The sequence below is a fragment of the Corvus cornix genome, chromosome 5 (assembly GCF_000738735.6).
Source record: "Corvus cornix cornix isolate S_Up_H32 chromosome 5, ASM73873v5, whole genome shotgun sequence".
NCBI classification, from domain to species: domain Eukaryota; kingdom Metazoa; phylum Chordata; class Aves; order Passeriformes; family Corvidae; genus Corvus; species Corvus cornix.
The window spans coordinates 58,155,966-58,174,191 of NC_046335.1; the positions used below are offsets into that span (position 1 = coordinate 58,155,966).

Here is an 18,226-nt window from a genome sequence, read left to right on the forward strand (position 1 = left end):
CCATGAAAACCTAACAAGTGTGTTTCACTCAAAATTTAAGCATGTGTCTGGTTTTCATAGGAGAAAGAATCCTTAACACCTGATCTATGGATCAGATGGGAGCTGTCTGGGTTTGGAAAAGGCCATAAAAAAGCCAAAAACAACAGTTCTCCAAATCATGGCTCAATAAAGAAGATACAGGAATGGCCACAACACTGGGGGGAGAGCAGCAATCCTTCATCTTTTCCTGGCATGCACTTTTAATGGAAAAACCTCCTAATTTCTGCTCATCCCAACGAATTGCAGAGGATATTTGTCATTTCTGAGGGCAAACTGAGTTGCAATCCTGCAACTTCCTTTCACAATAGGGGTGGTCTGGATAAGGTCAGCAGACACTTCCCCCTCTTCCTCCTCTTCTCCACACACCTGATTGTGGTTGTCCCTCACCCATTGACACCTTTGAGGGGTGGGATGAGCTCTGACTCCACAGGGAGATAGGCCTTGGCTGTGGCAGGGAAAGGTGGAAGCAGGAAAATTTTCTCTTTGGCATTGTGTTGTGTAGATGTTGTGTTCTGAGGAGTTCTATGAGCATTGAGTTCCATTTGAAAAGTGAATGGATGGTGAACAGTGTCCTCCTTCTCTGGAAAAAAACAGCAGGAGAAGAGGTGGTTTAGGTCTGGGGGAAAATGGCTTCCACCTGGGAAAGGTGGATCTGGAGCTGGATGAAGAAGTTGGAATCGATATAAGTAGATGATAAAGGGCTTGGCAAGACAGAGACTTCTGATATCAAAGTTGGGTGGGAAGGGACTGTAAAGCTCATGCCATTCCAACCCCCTGCCATGGCAGGGACACCTTCCACTGGACCAAGCCCTGTCCAACCTGGCCTTCAACACTTCTAAGGATGGGGCAGCCACAGCTTCTCTGGGAAACCTGTGCCAGGGCCACACCACCCTCATAGGGAAGGATTTCTTTCCGATACCCAGTGTAAACCCACTCTCCTTCAGTTCAAGATTTTCAGGTTTTAATGAAGAATTAAGAAAGCCCACCAGCAGGTCTGATGCTCCAGAGTCCCACCATACAGGTGGTCACAGCTATTTCCACCACAAGTGATGCTGCTCCCATTCCCAGGGCAAGAAGAGATCCTTGGGGACCAACCACCCTTCAAGGAATCATCAGCTTAACAAGATCTCCTGGGCTTTGCCAAGAAAGTTTCCTAATCATCATCATGGAGCTCCTCAGAGGGCTTTTCAACAACAATTTTTGTCATTCTTCTTAACAAGCCATGAGAGACTAATTAACAAAGAAAAACAAGGAAGAAACTTTCTTCCTTGTTAAAGACAAAGTGAACTTCTCCAGCTGCTTTGTTTGCCAGTTCCAGGCCCTGGAGCCAAAAAGCTGGAGGGTCAATGTGTTGCCATGGGATTGTGTTAAGGGACATTAAAGCTCATCCAGTGCCATCCCCTGCCATGGGCAGGGACACCTTCCACTATCCCAGCCTGCTCCAAGCCCCATCCAGCCTGGCCTTGGACACTCCCAGGGATCCAGGAGCAGCCCCAGCTTCTCTGGGCACCCTGTGCCAGGGCCTCCCCACCTTCACAGGGAACAATTCCTTCCCAATATCCCATCTAAATGTTCTGTCAGTGTAAAGCCATTCCTCCTTGTCCAGCCACCCCAGGCCCTTGCCCAGAGTCCCTCTGCAGCTCTCCTGGAGCCTCTTTAGGCACTGGAAGGGGCTCTCAGGGGTCACCTCTACAGACTGAGCTCAGACACAGGTTAGTGCTGAGTTAACAGCTGGACTCCATGATCTTAGAAGGCTTTTCCAACCTAAATGATTATGGGATTCTGTAACTGTTTCTACCCCGTATCTGCTCCTGGTCAGCATTCCTGCCTCTCCTTCTGTGCTCAGTTTCACTGTACTTCCCACAGTTTGTTCATCCTTCCTCTGTGTCTCATGATTTATTTTAGAGGGGAAATCACACAATTGCCCAAAACTAAGCAAAACCTCTTTAATAATAAAGCCAAAATATGATCAAAATTCCACCAGAATCCATAGGAGCTGGCAGATGATGGCTCTCTGCTCCTTCAGCAAGCTTGGGCCTTCAGTTTGGTCACTGCCCACCCTGGGGTGGCACACAGGAAATTTCCCTTAGAAATGAATGACTGTGGAAGCAGCTCCTTCAGGAGGAGACTTGCACTGGTAAATAAACACCATTAGTTTCAGGAAATTAAATGGAAGTTTGAGGGTTTATGTCCCACTTCTTTATATATATATGAAATTATGTGTATAAAGATATTAATACATAAATTTCTTTATGTATATAAAGAAAATTTGTTTATAAAATGTCCTTATATATTTTTTCTTAAAATATATATAAATTTATCTCTTGAAATATGTAATTGGCTTCTTGACATCACAGGGAAATAAAAAGAACACCAGTTCTTACAGTAAGAAGTAGAGATTCAAGGACTGGGAGACAGCTCAGGATTTGGAGAAGTGCTGCAACTGCTAATTGGGAAGAAGGGAGAACACTTTAGAAACTCTCCTGCTGCATTTTATTTTTACACTATCAGGGATGTGTCTAAAAACCCAGAGAGTCAGATACAGAAGGAGTCACAATCAGGTGTGTGAGAGAAAAGAGAAAAGCTTCTCTTTTTTTACATCCTAAAAGAAGGAAATGGTTGCAGCAGCTGTAGTCAGAACAGATGAAGAGTCCCTGGTCCTCAAGCTCTACAAGTGATCAAGAAGGGCTTAAATTCCTGAAATTCAAATAGTATCAGGCAGCAAAGACAAATAAAAAAGGAAATACTATTTCTCAGCAGAACCTTTCCTCCCTATCAGTCTCCAGAGCCCAGCCTTCACCTCCTGGTTCCTCAGGCTGTAGATGCAGGGGTTCAGCATGGGGGTGACCATGGTGTAGAACACTGAGGCCACCTTGTCCTGCACCCGGGAGCTCCTGGAGCTGCGCTGGGAGTACATGGCCATGAAGGATCCATAGGAGAGCACCACGACAGCTAGGTGGGACGTGCAGGTGGAGAAGGCTTTTCGCTTCCCCGCGGCCGAGCGCGTGCCCAGGATGGCAGTCAGGATGAAGGCGTAGGAGAGCAGGATGGCCAGGATGGTGGCAGCCAGGTTGAAGCCTGCCATGACAAACATCCCCAGCTCGTTAGGCGTGGGGTCATGCAGGAGAGAGCGAAGAGCAGGGGCCCCTCGCAGTAGAAGTGGTCGATGACATTGGGGCCACAGAAGCTCAGCCCAAGGGCCAGGCCCGTGTGGAGGGTGGCATTTGTGACCCCTGCCAGGCATGAGCTGGCCACCAGAAGCACACAGAGCCCTCGGGACATGGAGAGGGAGTAGAGCAGGGGGCTGCAGACGGCCACGTAGCGGTCGTAGGCCATGGCAGCCAGGAGGTAGCACTCAGCGGTGGGAAAGGCCACGTAGAAATAGAACTGTGTGAGGCATGCGGCATGAGAAATGACCTTCTCCTCATCCAGGAGATCCCAGAGCAGCCTGGGAGTGATGCAGGAGGAATAACAGAGGTCCAGAAAGGACAGGCTTCAGGAAGAAGTACATGGGGGTGTGGAGCTGGGCAACCAGCCGGATCAACACCAGCAGCCCCACATTCCCCAGCAGGGTGATCACGTAGATCACCAGGAAGACCACAAAGAGAATAACCTGGACATTGCCCTGTTGGGAGAATCCCAAGAGGACAAAGTGAGCACTGGAGGTTCCATTTCCTTTGGCTGCCATCCTAATGCAGGTGCTGTAAGAAAACGGAGATGCAGGGTCAGCACATTCCTGTTTTCTGCACAAACACGTTAAAAATGCCTTTATTTTTATCAGCAAACATAACCTGGAGATGCAGGAACTGTGGGATTTACTGTTTGGTTCAAAATACATTTTAAAGCAGCCAAAGTTCACTACTGAGTTTGTTTCTAATGGTTTTAGTCTGGTTTAGCCACTGATTGGGTTTGATAAATCACTTTGCACATTGGAAGGTTTATTCCACCTCCTGAACACATTAAGGGGGTTGTTACTCATCAGATTCAAAGCATTAACTACAGTAATTTATCCTGACTTTAGAAATCTTTACTAATTTGAAAACCAAACTGAAAACAGTAAAAACCACCCAAAAAACAACCCCAAGCCTCATTGGTTTAGAAGATCCAAAGGAGACAAAGCACCAGTGACAGGTCAGGACATCTTTAAAAATTTTTTTGAAGAGTCAGAACATATGAAAATAAAATAAAATTCTTCCCTCCTTCCTGTGAAACTCTGAAATTCAGGTTCAAACTGGAACTTAAAAAACTCTTTAAATATGGTGATGTTTGTGTCATTCCTTTGAGAAGTGTGAAGTGGAGAAAGAAAAGGGTTTTAAAACCCTGGAGGCCCCAAAAATGTTGTGGTGCCGTGAGGAACTGGGGGGAGTAAGATGCTGATATACAGTTCAAATAAATAGAAAGAAATAGATGTAAATTGGAAAATAATCCAGGTAGTGCTGCTATGAAATGATTGATCTTCAGGGCCAGGTTGGACAGGGCTTGGAACAACCTGGGCTAGCACAAGGTGTCCCTGCCCGTGGAACATCACTGGAGGATCCATAAGGTCCCTTCCAACCCAAACCATGGATTCCGTGATCAATTCCTGGGTTTCACCTCAGAGACCCTGAGCTTGGATGATTATTTGTCATGAGAACAGGCTCCCACCTCAGGCCCTCTCCTTGCAACAGAGCAACTCCTTGCAGCCTTATTTTGGGTAAATCTCACCTGTTTGCTCACATCTCAGGCCCTTTTTGCTTGATCAGATTTTATTTCCTAGACCAAAATTTCCAGGGAGAAATAAACCCAGATTTCTTCCAATATTAGTGTGGAAGACAGGAATAATTTGCCCTCACAAAGAGCATCAAAACTTGACCAAAAACCCTGCTGTTTGTAATCCTCATTCACAGGAACACCAAGGGGTTTGTCACTGCCCGCCCCTGGAGGAGGAAATTTCCCTTGGGAATGGATGACTTTGGAAGCAGCTCCTTAAGGAGAAGACCTGCACTGGTAAATAAACATAATTAGTTAAATAAACTCAAATAGTTTCGGGAAATTAAATGGCAGCTTGAGAATTTATTTACCACTATATATATATATATATGACCATTTTAATATATAAAAAAAGTTAATATAGAGGTTTATATATATTTTATATATGCAGCTATAGATATAATTAATACATATAAATATTTTCCTAATACATATAATTTAATTTTCTATATTATATGTAATTATATATATTTAAATTTATCTCTCAGAATATAGAATTAAAAAGGACTGGTGTAAGAAATTGAGATTCAGGGATTGAGAGACAGCCCAGGGTTTGGAGAAGTGTTTCAATTGCTAATTGGCATGAAAGGAAAACTCTGCAGGAACTCTCCTGCTGCAATTTATTTTTACATTTTCTGGTGATGAGGATGAGCCGAATTCAAGACTTTTAGGTTCAGACAGACCCTTCAGTCAATTTGCCCAGAGTGAGCCTCCCAATTCTGCTGATATGAGGAATATTCATCCAAAATTTGAGTCAGGAATTAAGGTTCAGATGTGCTGGAGTAAATGTTTTGCCATCAGGAAGGACCTTCGAGATTTCCTGGAGTTATTTATTATATTCCATAAAAACCTTCATGGACAAGTTCCTGCTTCCACAAACACTTGGGAAGGATAATTTTCCCCATCCAGCAAAAAATTGTCTCAAAACCACTTAAAATTTCAGCCTCTCTGGTTAATAAGATACTCACAGGTCCTTGAGCTGAAGTCCACACGCTCCATCAGTCTGGCCAAAACCCGGAACTTTTCTGTTTCCATCCTCTAACGTGGCCGGAATATTTAAGTTTAGCCCCATCCCCATGCAACCAATTACCACAGGGTCTCTGAGGCACCTGAACACAAAATGAGCCTTCCCCAGAGCCCCTGGGAGCCATCCCGAGGTTCCTCCCTGGAGTTTTAGGGATGGGATCCCCACAGGACATCGGAATTGATGCCTGCAGAGCCTGAGTGATGCCATTTGTGAACACAACGTTGTTGGGAGGAAACACCAAAACAAGGACTTTTGCTAAAGGCTTGAATTTGAAAGATTTTAAAATTCTTCTCTAATTCTATATTTCTCTTCTCCCCTCCCCACCCCAAAAAAGCTGTTCCTCCAGATCTCAGTCAGAGGTTCATTGCAGGAAGTCACTTGAGTGGCTGTCTGTGCTTTTCTCCAGCTGCTGGTGGATGTCCTTGCACTCAGGAAGTATCGATGGCTCATCTCCATCTTGGTGGCCACCACAATGTCCACAGCTGCTCTCCAGCCTGTCCCAGTGTCTGGGACAATTATTCCCCCATGGGCAACACTCAGCATTTTCCCTTTTCCAAGTTTTTTTGGTTTCCATCTGCCCATTTTTGACCAGGAAAGCTCATTTTGAAAAGCCATTTTGCAATGTGTGCTTCAAAATGGCTGCAGGAGACTCACCTGCAGTCATCTGCATTGGCCAGAGAATCCTGGAATGGCTGGGGCTGGAAGGGACATTAAAGCTCATCTCATTCCATCCCATGCCACGGGCAGGGACACAGGATGACACATGAAGGGGGTTTGTCTCTCAGGAGCAAATATCAGTGCTGGATGTTCCATTTCTTTCCTCAAACCCCGCTGATGGTCGCAGCTCCTCTCATGGTCAGATGCTGTTCTCACAGAAGTTGGACACAGTTCACCCCCATTTACCCAATCCCCACTTCCAAAATGAGCCAAAACCTTTCGGTTTTGAGAGCAGCAGCTCCAGCATGAAGCCACAACATGCAGAGTGACAATGCCATGGCCACAGACTCAGGGTTTAATTCACTAAGGGCTCATGTTCCTGTTTAAAGGTCAGGTGATGGTCAAGGCAAGACCAGATGGACAAAAGTCACTGAATGGTTTCTCAAACTATTATTCAAATATTGAATATTTTTCAAATATTATTAAAAATATTCAATATTTTATTGCCAAACAATGGTTTTAAGGCCCTGGAGCAAGAAGAGTTGTTCTGGGGCTTATGTTTTAAATGTCTCAATGTTTTATTAAATTAATAATTATGGGGGGTTTATGTTTTAAATAAAACATTAAAAGAAAGATTAAAGATTAAAAATAGTCTTTAGTCATATTTAAAGAAAAAATGTACTGTCTTCTCTGCATCTAAATTAAACAACGTCCTGAGGGTGGCAGGGAGGATCAGAAGGGTGGGAGAACAGCAGGAGTAGCACAAGGAGGTCCCAGTTCATGGTCCTGATCACAGAATCATGGAATTGGTTAGGCGGGAAAAGTCCTCTAGGATCATCAAGTCCACCCATACCCACCTTTATTCCCTTACTCCCGTCTAGTCTCTGTTTCTAGGAGGCCTCTTCAGGCATCACCACCACTGCCCTGGGCAGCCTGATCCAGGGCTGCACAATCATTTCCATGGAGAAATTTTCCCTATATCCAACCTAAACCTCCCCTGGTGCAACTTGAGGACATTGTCTCCGTATCTGTGGGCATGTGAGTTGAGGGCCTCTGGGGTCCCTTCCATGGGGGGGTCAGCACAGCTGATAAGAGAGGAACAGGAGCATGAATAGTTCAAGGGGATTGATCCAGGCAGCTGGATTAAATAATAACCAGGGAATTATCAGGAAGCTTTGGGAACAAAGGATTCAGCTGATTGACCCTGAGTGCCTGTGAGTTGTATGTCATCAATAAATCAGCAATTTCCTTGATCCTGCCTTGATTTAATCCAACCAAGCAGCTTCTCCTCCATCCCAAGTTATTCTGTGTCTCTAGGAGAGCTCCATCACTCTGGATTTCACCATGGACCTGGCACATGGTGAGATAAAACACAAATTGGAGGGTTTTGGTTTTTTTCACATATGCAGTGCTTGTGCACCAAAACATTTAACACCAAATATGTCACAGAATTCTGGAATGGTTTGGGTTGGAAGGGATCTCAAAGCTCATTCAGTTCCAACGCCCTGCTGTGGGCGGGGACACCTTTCATTAGACCAGGTTGCTCCAAGCCTCATCCAAACACCAAAACTGGAGTGAAATTGTTATTCTCAGCTGATACTGAACCAGCCAGCATATAACCTAAATCAAAGTGCAGAAGGCCCTGAAAATGTCCTGACATATTTCACAAAAATCCCAGGCTATCACCCACACCTCCAGTGTATCTGGCCACAAGGTTAAAACATCCAAGCTGATTTTCTTTTCCTGAGTCTCCTCCAAGCCTCCTTTACCACCTGGTTCCTCAGGCCGTAGATCAAGGGGTTCAGCATAGGGGTCACCACAGTGTAGAGCACAGCAGCCCATCTATCTCCTCCCCTGGAGGTTTCTGACCTGGGGATTAAGTACATGAAAATCAGTGACCCATAGAAGGTGCTGACGGTGGTGAGGTGGGAGGCACAGGTGGAGAGGGCTTGGCGCTTGCCTCCGGCAGAGCTGGTGCTCAGGACGGTGGAGATGATGACCATGTAGGACACCAGGACCACCAGGATGCTGGAAACACCGAGCAAAGATGATGTCCTCATGATGTTGAGGCTGAGGGTGGTGTTGGAGGTAGAGAGCGAGATCAGCAGGGAAATGTCACAGAAGAACAGATCAATGGCGCTGGAGCCGCAGAAGAACAAGTTGGACATGCTGATGGTTTGTCCCACACCGTTGATCAGCCCCAGGAGGTAGGACCCAGTCACCAGCCGGGAGCAGCGCTCTGGGGACATTACAAGGGGGTAGAGCAGGGGGTGGCAAACAGCCACGTATCGGTCATAAGCCATCACAACCAGCAGGACGCACTCGACCATCTCAAACAGGTCAAAAGTGAACACCTGAGCCATGCACCCGGCATAGGTGATTCCTTTCTTCCCCAACAAAACCCCAGCCAACATCCTGGGGGTGATGATGGTGGAAGTGCAGAGGTTCACAAAAGCCAGGTTGCCCAGGAAATAATACATGGGGGAGTGGAGCAGGGGACTGACTCTGATCAAGGCAATCATCCCAAGGTTCCCCAGGATGGTGACAAGGTAGGTGAGCAGGAACAGCAGGAACTGGGCAACCTGAGCTGCTGGTGCCTCAGGGAACCCTGCCAAGATGAACTCGGTTGCTTGGGAGCAATTGCTTCCTGCCATTCCTTCCATGCGTGTTCACTGAGTGACCTCCTTGCCGGAGATTTCTTCCAAGTGGAAAACCCTCTTTCCAGTGGGATCTGCTTGGAGACAATCCTACAAGATCTAAAGCAAGAGTTCAGGCATTGATCGATGAGAAAGAGCTGGGGAGAAGTCACAGTACAGGCAGGGAGAAGATCTAGGTTACACAACTCAGTAGCTTTACCTTGGCGCCGCCTTTAATCCCATGCGTGTGTCAGGTTGCGCGCTAGCTCAAAGAGAGCCCGGAGGTCCAGCTGCACTCCGACTGATTTACGGCGGCACATGAAAAAAGCAGAAAGGGGGAGCTCCTCACCCGAGGGAGCTGCCTCTGAGCAGGGTGTGAAGGCACGCAGGTGGAGGCAAAGAAGCAGAGAGAAGGGACTCCTCATATAAATTCCACACAGAAGGTTTATTCATGTGAAAGGGATGAAGAGCCAAGGATCCGAGGGTTTCCAGGGATTTTATAGTGGGGATAGGAAAGGTGGAGATAAGGGATACAGCCAATAGGATATGGGATAGGAGGCGGAGTTGAGAGCAAGGGAACCAATGAGATTAACACATAGGAGGGATTCAGGGAAGGAACCAATGGGGTGTCAAGTAATGTGGCGCGTTCTAGAACTAATACATATTAACTTAAGGAAAATTAATATTAACAAACTTATACATAAAACAGGGCAGGGAAAACACAAACCGATCATATAAAAATATGTAAACTGCGGAACTGGGGGCTTGTGGGTTCTTACCCTAACTAGAGAGTGGGTTGCTAAACTTCAGTGCCTGACCACCACAGCTTGGTGTTGGTTGTATCCTCAGGAGTCAGGGTGGCTGCAGCCACCTGCACTGCCACATGTGTGTTCAGTTTGGGACTTTGAGCTCATCCAACATACCCAGAAGCAAAGAGAAACCTGATAAAAGCTGTAAAAGCACAGAATTAATTATTCATCCTTGGGTTGGCATCTGCCAACTGCCTGCTTTGTCTGTCTTCTCCATAGAATCCTGGAAGGGTTTGGATTGGAAGGGGTCTTGAAGACCATCCCATTGCACCCCATGGGCAGGGACACTTTCCACTAGACGAGATTGTGGCCTTGAATGCTTCCAGAGAAGGGGCATGCAAAACTTCCTAACTATGAAGCCTCCCCTCCCTCCTGGATGCACTGGTTTGGCTGTAAAAGATTTTCCCAGCTCTTTACCCTGTTCCTGGAGTCTTCAAATAAAAACATGCAACACCCAAAGCTGAGCAATCTCCTCCTGAAAATATTTTTTTTGGGGAAAAAAAAGTAACTTAAAAAATCACCTTTTGGACATGCCTTATATCAGCAACGGTAAGATCCTTAAGTGTTCCTTACAGGAGAGCTTCCAGTCCTCATCCAGGAGACCTTCGTGGTCAGTGAGAAGACTTCAGAGCAAGTGCTCCAACGGGGGTGTCCTCACCACACACCGCTGCAGATCACCTAGATTTGGTGCTAAGCCCAGAGTATCATGAGCCCAGGAGCCTCCAGGTATGAGCTGAGATGAAAATCAAAGCTTTGCAAGAGAAAACGACAGGAGATGGGTGGCTCAGCATGCGCTGTCCTTGCTCATGGTTCTGCAGGATAATCCTCCACTACATCTCTGCACTCTGCCTGCTTCCCTCATGATGCTCTTCAAGGTGGATATTAAGGTGCTCTGCAGGTGAGTTTAAAAATATACCACCATCAGCAAAGATGTTTTTATGTAATTTGGGGATCTGGGGACTCTTGCAGCCCCAGGAGAGTGGCAAAGCCCAAAGAAGGTTGTTATCACTTTTCTGAGCTTCTGAGTTTGGAAGTGATTACCCACAGGAGATGATCTCACCTTGAGTGAGCCACAGGGCTTTGGGGACTCCTCAGAGCAACCACAGAGCAAACCCCTATCTGTTGTGTCAAATTTTTGAGCATTTCGGAGATTTTCAGCTCTACAAGTGCCATGGCTGGCATTATCACACCAGGGAGCTGACAGGGACCTTGCTGGTGGGCCACAGTCCCATGGGAGCTGGTATCCATCAGCAGTTCCAGTCATCAGAGATGATGAATCACCTCTCTATCCATTCTAAATTCCTTATACTCAAACCACAGCTCACTTGTCTCATCCCTGGAAGTGTTCAAAATGAGGTTGGAGCAACCTGGTCTAGTGGCAGGTGCCCCTGCCTATGGTAGGGGTGTAGAACAAGATGAGCTTTAAGGTCTTTTCCAAACCAAACCATTCCAGGATTCTATTAAGATTGGCTACAAGAATCCAGGAGAATCAGAGAATATGCTGAGTTGGAAGGGATCCACAAGGATCAAGTCCAACTCTCAGCACTGCCCATGACCATCCCCGAGAGTCACACCACGTGGCCCAGAGCATTGTTCAAATACCTCTTGAACTGTGTCTGGCTGGTGCTGTGCCCACTGTCCTGGGGATCCAGTTCCAGTGCCCAACCACCCTCTGGGTGAAGAATTTTTTCCTCATTATCCAACCTAAATCTCCCCTGACACAACTTCAGGCCATTCCCTTAGGTCCTGTCACTGGTCACCACAGAGAGGAGATCAGGGTCTGCCCTCCCTCTTCCCCTCAAGAGGAAGTTGTAACTGCCATGAGGTCTCCCCTCAGTCTCCTCCAGGCTCAACAGACCAAGTACCCTCAGCTTCTCCCCATACAGCTTCCCCTCAAGGTCCTTCACCATCTTTGTTGTCCTCTTTTGGACACTCTCTAATAGTTTCATGTCTTTCTTATATTGTGGTGCCCAGAACTGCCCCCAGGACAAAAGGTCAGGCTGCTCCCTGGGTTGCCTTGTCATAAAAGGAAATCAGGTTTGATAAGCAGGACCTTCCCCTCATGAAGCTGTGCTGGCTGTGACTGATGACTGCATTGTCCTCCAAGTATTTTTCAATACCTCCCAGAATCACCTTCTCCATAACTTTCCCAGGCCCTGAAGTGAGACTGACAGGCCTGTAGATTCCAGGGTCCTCCTTCCTGCCCTTCTTCAAAATCGGAACAACTTCCAGTCAGCCGGAACCTCGCTGGATTCCCAAGACTGCTCAAAAAATTGAGAGAGGTTTTTCAATGACATCAGCAGCTCTTTGAGGATTCTTGGATGAATCCCATCAAGCCCCATGGCTTTGTAGGGATTTGGATTTCCCACACAATTTCAAGCCTGTCTTTTTACTAGATGCTCAACCCACTGCCCCTTCAGCACAAGACAAAGATCCCACTTCTGTGCTAGATCCAAACAAAAATGGGACCAGCTGCCTTTTACTGGTGTGGGAAAGAAAATGCCCAGTTTACAGAAACAGACGGTGCAGAAAAATCAAAAAAGACCATACCTTTGGAATTGGCATTCCCCTGAGCAGGAATAGGGGTTGCAATGCCCCAGGCTCCAAGTCTGCTTCCCAACAGAAGCAAAGGTCCAAGCTGAAAGATGTCTGTGGATTTCAGGTTTCCTTTGCCTGTGATGGGAACAGCCACTGGACTGGGAACAGTTCCACCTGACATTCAGCAGATCCCCAATGGAACAATAAACCAACATTGATGTTTTCAAACTCTGAGTGACACCAGCTTCAAAGCTTCCATCTCCCAGCCTTCGGGGCTCCCTAAAAAACAAATACTTTAGATAAGAACATGGGCAGTTAAACATGTCCTCGAGCAGACACACAGGCTGGTCCCACTGCCCTGTGGCTCCATCAGACACTGATCACACCTGAAGTTTCCCTCTAGGATAACCAGGTACACTGGGTACATTTACATTCCACCTTGCACACCTCACCAGTTTCCACAGCACAGTCAGAAGGCATTTACTCAGATGAATGGAGGCAGACAGTATGAGAGGTTTCTGCAGCTGTGAGGTTCAGGGAGTCAGACCAACCCACAGGTGTCCAAACACAGCCTGATGGGCTCCTGCCACAGCCTAGGCTGGGAAACAGATGGGGGAATCCTTTAACCTCTGCAGGGAGCAAGGTATAATTTTTGTTTTAACATTTCCTGGTTGGGCTGCAGTTACATCTGTCCTTTAGAGTGAGAGAAATATAGATGGAAATATGAAGCTGTAAAGCCAGGCTGTATGGAAAAATCAAATCTAGTCTGGTTAAGGTACGGTCTGCAGCCTCCCACTGGGCCTGAAACATCCCAATGCATTCGGGAAAGGAAGGGATACAGAATTAAATGCTCCTTTGACACCATGGCATGTCAAAGCCCTTATCAGAGGCTGGAAAGAATTTATAGAACTTTGCAAGAGATTCTCCTTTTGTTTTTTGTTATTCCAAGCAATGCCAAGCAGAGAGATGGCCATGGACCAGGGGTGAACTGTGGATACAATATTGCTGCTAGCAAGAATTTCTCTTGCTTCTTTCCAGTCCCGTGAGATATTTTCTCTCTCACGGAAGACATTAGCAGAGTTCTATAAACTATGAACACCTGCAACGTTGCAGAGCTTTGTTTATAGTACAGTAGGAAAATATTTTGACAATGGATGTTTTAGGATTTTAGCCAATCACCCCAAGGGTTGGCTGATCCTTTGACCAATTAGACTATGAAGAAAAAAGTCTATAAAAGAGTTGTAAAATAATTAAATAAAGGACTCTTGCTGCACAATGCCTGCCTGCTGGATCTATCTCTCTTCTCCCCACCACTGTGGGATACCGTGATAGTGAACACCCTCATTGCTCCCACCCTCCAAACACTGAGGGAAGCCCCCTACCCAAGCAAGTGACATTATTTCCAGTACTGATCTTTCAAAGATTCATGTTCCAGGTGACATTCTGTGCTTCCAGCCTGGGATATCCCAACAGCCAGTGCCATTCTGAGAAGTCCAGCAAAAGCCTGGATTCTCCCTGTGCTGCTCCATCCCCATGCCAACAACCCAAGCAGACTCCCCCTCTTCTAAACATGCTTTTGTCATGAATATTCCAACAGATCCATTAAAAAAGCAGGAACCAGCCCCACTAGAAAAACAGACTCCTCTTCCCCAACACATCAGATGTATTGCTTCATGGAGTTATGGAAAAAATAACACAGGTTTTTCTTAGAGAAACAGGGCAAAAACAATGAAAAGGCTGAATCATTTTTTAGATCTCTTATCTGCAAAATCATCTAAAAAAGTTACTTCTGGCCAGCACAGAGATCCATGGATTCACTGGCTTTTGCCTTCAAAAAAACCAACTTCATGACCTAGGTTTCCATCACAACCTGGGAATATTGTGTTAACATTCTTGTATGACACCAGTACTTGATTCCCAGGTGTGGGCAGTGCATTGAAATCGGTGTTCCCTGGGCTAGAAATTACCCTTGAAAATGACAGGCCTGTTAAGGAAGACTCAGCTTTGTAATCTCTACAAATGCACCTTTTTCTTACGAAAATTTCATTTCAATTGAATTTTGCCCTTCGGCTCAGAGGGCAGACTCTGCTAGAAATCTTTCTGGCGGATACACTATTATTTAAAACAATAAAATACATTATATTGATCAGCTCAAACTTACACAGACAAGAAAAACTTGATTAGAAGTGTCTGCTTTGCCACCTTTCCACCCAGGGTGGCGATGCCCAGTCTCTGGGTGGCCGGAGGCTGGCACTGGCTGTATGGGGACCATCCATCCCTGTGGCTGCAACAAATTATCTTTGTCACATGTTCCACTTGGGATTTATCTGTAAAACGTGTCTTCCTATTCAGATTCATTTCTAAGCTGTTAAGAAGATACTTCCTTGCCTTTGAACACGATGCCCTAGAGCTCAAACAGCCATTTAGAGAAGAAAACACACACGAAGTGGACAAAAGCACCAAATCTTGGACTCAGTACACAAAGCTGCAAGGGCAAAACCATCGAATCTCACAACAGAACTGAGATGGGGGAAAAAAAGCTCCTGTTGGCCAGGAAATTAAACCTCCTTTACCCACGTTAAGAAAAAAAACCCTACCAAGAACATCAAAAACAAACAAACAAACCAGCCTCAGCCTGTACTGAGTTGTGTTTGATGCTCATGAGCTTCCCAGACAGGAGATGTCTGAGGTGAGGTTTCACACACCATTTTCAAACCCTCTATCCCTGCAAGTTCCCTCCCACTCTGGCACCATTGCTGTGCCCGGGTTTAATTCCTGCTGGAGGCAGAGAGGCGCCGGGACCGAGGGATTACTGAAGGGTGGTGTCAGCACCCACAGAAGCCCCCACCCCCTCCCCTCCCCAGGACAGCATCCCCTGGGCCCTGCCCCCGTCACCAGTGGAGTCAGGTCGGGCTGGGCTGGGCTGAGCTCGGGTTACGCTCCTGACATCTGTCCCGGGCAGCAGCAGCAGCACAGCCCCGCTGCCTGCCCCAGCTCTCAGCAGCTGAAGCAGCAGCCACCTCCAAAGGACATTTCCCACTGCTGCTTTTAACCCTCTCCTTGCCCTCGCACACAGCTACATCTCATGTGTGGTCACAGGGCTAAAAGCTCCCGGCAGACAAGTCCAGAAAAAGCCCAAAAAAGCCCTCAGAGGAGCTCAAAGCAAAAGCAGAGCCCAGGCAGCAGAAGGAAGCCTGGACAGCTCCTGTGTTCCACCATCCTCGCTTCTGGCAGCCGAGTCACCGCCCTGCTCATCCCCAAGGGAACTCATCATCGCCCCTTCTTTGATACAGTCAGGCTTCAGATGCAGGGAGCTGGGAATCCCAGGCACAGAAACCACGAAGCCAACCAGGGCTCAGTGCCTGTGAGCTACAGAGAAGGAAAATGCAAACGCTGTGATGTTTTGGAACTCTAGACATCGTGAGGGTATCATCACAAACATCCTTTCACCACCACTTCCCTGAGCAGGAAATTCTTACATTCCCCAACGCTGACTTCCACAGGAGCTTTAATAAGTTATTTTAAAAGGGAGCCCGGGCGGGTACGCTCTGAGGGCTCAGGGGACACGGCGGGGCGCGCGACCCTCCCCTGTTCCCGCTCCTGAGGCCAAACAGAGGGATCGGCGGTGGGGGGGAAACGAATTCTGATGAGTCTCCTAACATCCCTGATCCAATGCTGTGCTGTCACCTCCTTCTGGTTTAAGCAGACGGGCCCGGCTCTCCCGGGGCCGCGCACGGACACGGGCCCGGGCCCCGCCTCACGCACACCCTGCGGCAGCGCCCCTGGCGGCGGTCAGGCGGCGCTGCAGCCCCACTTGACGCTCCCGGGCGGGGCCCGCTGTCCAATCAGCGCTGCCGGCACCTCAGCGCATCGGCCAATCGCGAGCCGGGCGAGGCTTTATAAGGCCGGGAGGCTGCAGTGAGCCGGTGTTTAATGCTTTGTGTTTGGTGTGTGCTGATGCGTGGCTCCCCTGGGCTGTTTTAGTGGGGTGCAAATACGTTTTAATTCATTTATTTAAACTACATTGCAATTAAAATGATGTTTAAGTATGTGGTATGCTGGAGAGCAAGTGTTAGGTGGCCCCAGTTGAAGCGGTGTTGGGGCTGAGGGGCTGTTACTCTCTGGGTCTCCCAGGGTATGCCTCAGAATTCCAAAGTCTTTCTCTGTGAAGAGTTAGGAGGCAATGGTTGCTCTAATTTGGCTTTTTTCCTGATCCTTTTTGGGCTGAAATAGTGTGTTTTGGATGTTCTGTGTCTGTTTTTACTCTTGGTTGGGGTTTCCCCTGGTTCTGGTTGAGTGCAGAGGGTTTTGCTCTCTGCTGGGACAAGTAATTGCTTTGGGAAGCTCCTTTATAGATAAGAATTATATCAAGTCTTGGAGTTTGTATCCTTAAGGCTGTGATGTGTACTCCTAGCATGGAATTGGGGTACACTGGGCAGGGAATGGGAAGCACAGAGTTTTTCCTACCTTAATTTCTCCAACCTGTAACTTTTTGTTGTGTTTGTGGTTCTGGCCGCAGTCAGCGTTTGGGACAGGAGCTGGGAAGCTCTGCTCCCTTCCCGGGTGGTGTTGCTGCATCCCTGCTTGGGGCAGGGGGCAAGGGGGTGTTTTTGTTCATGTGGCTGTGTTCTGCATACCTTGACTGGCAAATGCTGCAGCTGTGGTTGGAATATTCCCATGGAGATCCTGGGGACAGGTAACACTCCTTCCACTTGCAGGTGGATCTGTGCTGCATTCAGGGGCTCTGGTTTGCCCTGCATTCCCAGAGAGCATTTCCCAGTCACTGGTTGCTGCCCAAGGCAGAGGCAGTCAAAGGAGAAAAGATCCCAGGGAAGCCATGAAGTCTCCACTTGCTCCTTTTTCATGCCAAGTACCCTGGAGTGAGTGCAGTGACCCCTGAGGATGAAGAGAGGCTTGGGATGAGGCAAAGAGACTTGGAGAAATCATTTTCCAGAATGACACTTTAATATTTTTCAAATCCTGTACTGCCCAGTGTGTAACTCTGAAGTTCCTTGTAGCTGTTCACTTCTGCGCTCTCATGCTTGGTTAAACATAACAAAGCCTCTCCAGGCCTGCTCTCCAAGGACACCCAGACTGTCCTAGGCCCAAAAAGTATAAACCAAAAGCCTTTGAGAGGGGGGCAAGCTGAGGGGAATTACATCATAGAACTGAAGCTTTAATTGGAGAATTAACCCTGCTATGCAAATGAACCAAACCTATAAAGGTGTGAAGAACTCGTGACCTGCTGTCCATCTTGGGGTCCATCTTGGCAGTGGCCTCTGGCTCCCCAGGGGTACCTTTGAAGGCCTTTCAAGTAAATACCCACCTTTATTCCCTTACTCCTGTCTAGCCTCTGTTTTCAGGTGGCCTCTTAAGGCATCAAGTTTGTCTAATATTTGGTGCTCTTGTCCACCTTGGTTGTGTTCCCTATTTTCAATGGGTGATGGACTTCTGGGGCACTGCATTCAAAGGCAGGCAAATACCTTCCAATCTATGGTATCATTTCTCCTAATTTTTTTCCATTTCGTTTTGTGTGCCAAAATTGGTTGTTTTCATGCTTTGTAGTTAGGAATGCCCAGGAACTGCATTGACCCTTCCACACAAAGGAGTCCAAGTGCACACTATTTAATTGGATTAGTTGTTGACTGAAGAATAAAATTAAATTAAATCTGTTGGTGTTTCTACTGATACACTGGGAAAATTTGGTGTGCGTGTGTATGTGGGGCTTTGGCCACACCTGTAGAGATGTAAAGAAGCACTTGGACTGCTCT

The 18,226-nt window shown here is 47.2% G+C and overlaps 2 protein-coding genes across 2 annotated transcripts; both read right to left on the reverse strand.

Annotated features, from left to right (window-relative positions):
• Nucleotides 1-2,785: 2,785 nt before the first annotated feature.
• LOC104697638 (olfactory receptor 1019-like) lies at nucleotides 2,786-3,730 on the reverse strand. Its single transcript, XM_010412597.4, is given in 3 exon segments — nucleotides 2,786-3,159; nucleotides 3,162-3,535; nucleotides 3,537-3,730. Coding segments are annotated over 3 exon segments (939 nt in total). The 5' UTR covers nucleotides 3,728-3,730.
• A 4,457-nt stretch (nucleotides 3,731-8,187) lies between these two features.
• Nucleotides 8,188-9,135, reverse strand: LOC104697639 (olfactory receptor 1440-like). Its single transcript, XM_010412598.2, has one exon. It carries the CDS (start codon nucleotides 9,133-9,135, stop codon nucleotides 8,188-8,190), a length of 948 nt encoding a protein of 315 aa, XP_010410900.2.
• Between the last annotated feature and the right edge of the window lie 9,091 nt (nucleotides 9,136-18,226).